The sequence below is a fragment of the Elephantulus edwardii genome, unplaced genomic scaffold (genome assembly GCF_000299155.1).
Source record: "Elephantulus edwardii isolate Elephantulus edwardi_28Jun2011 unplaced genomic scaffold, EleEdw1.0 scaffold00789, whole genome shotgun sequence".
NCBI classification, from domain to species: domain Eukaryota; kingdom Metazoa; phylum Chordata; class Mammalia; order Macroscelidea; family Macroscelididae; genus Elephantulus; species Elephantulus edwardii.
The window spans coordinates 12790-13616 of record NW_006400539.1 but is presented as its reverse complement, the minus strand read 5'-3'; the positions used below and the strand labels follow the sequence as shown (position 1 = coordinate 13616).

Genomic DNA, 827 nt, shown 5'->3' with positions numbered 1-827 from the left:
TAGATGGAAATGCAATTTGTGCTACAGAGTTAATGATGGTATGTTTCAGAATCTTAAAAATGTTTTATTATTATTTTAAGTGTTTCCTGACATAATTGTTATTCTATGATTTCTTTCCCCATTTCTTTAAAAACAACCTTTTCATGCTACTTTAAATAGCAAAAAATATAGTTTAAGGACACTTCATTTTGTGAAAGTAATAATTGAAATTGAGAAGAGCAGCAGGAAGAACAAAGTAAAAACGTTCATTTTAGAATCAACAGTAAAGGTCATGTAGATAATGTTAGATTTACTATGCTTGCCCCTGTCAAGTCGGGTGTCTTCTTTTTTGTGGGTTTGATCTATTCAACTTGAATAAACTTGTATATATGTGTGTGTGTGTTTTGTCACCTTTGTTCATTTTTTTAGTTAGTCTCATTATAATTGTTTTCAAATTTTTATTTCTTTGACTTTTTCTTTTCATGTCATGGTTTTTAATAAGTGGGACATAAGACTAAGAAGAAACAAGGTTATTGGCACCCTAATTTTCTCAGCTAATTTAAGAAAATAATTTTTTTTGCCCTCCAGAGGTATATATTAAAAGAGTACTAAAGGAATTAGTTTTTACCACTTGATGTTTACAGAAATTTTTATAAACGTCATAAAAGTCTTCTGTTTCTAGGAGTATTTTGTATGTGTGTATAGGTACAAACTATGTTACTAAATTTGTGCTGGATTCCTAATTCTCATCTAGTTCCTGAAGAATTTATGTATAATCCCCTCACTCGATCATATGGTGAACCTCATAAACGACCAGAAGTTCAGAATTCAACTGTGGAGTTCATTGC

At 30.1% G+C, this 827-nt stretch overlaps 1 protein-coding gene across 1 annotated transcript in view; it reads left to right on the top strand.

Moving 5' to 3' along the window:
* LOC102866746 (protein transport protein Sec24B-like) overlaps positions 1-827 on the top strand; it is a gene marked incomplete at both ends in the record, with an annotated part of 18365 nt that overhangs the window by 4755 nt on the left and 12783 nt on the right. The window contains 2 exons of the mRNA XM_006903427.1: positions 4-38; positions 734-825. Coding sequence (XP_006903489.1) covers positions 4-38; positions 734-825 — 127 coding nt within the window. The remainder of the gene's footprint in view (positions 1-3; positions 39-733; positions 826-827) is intronic.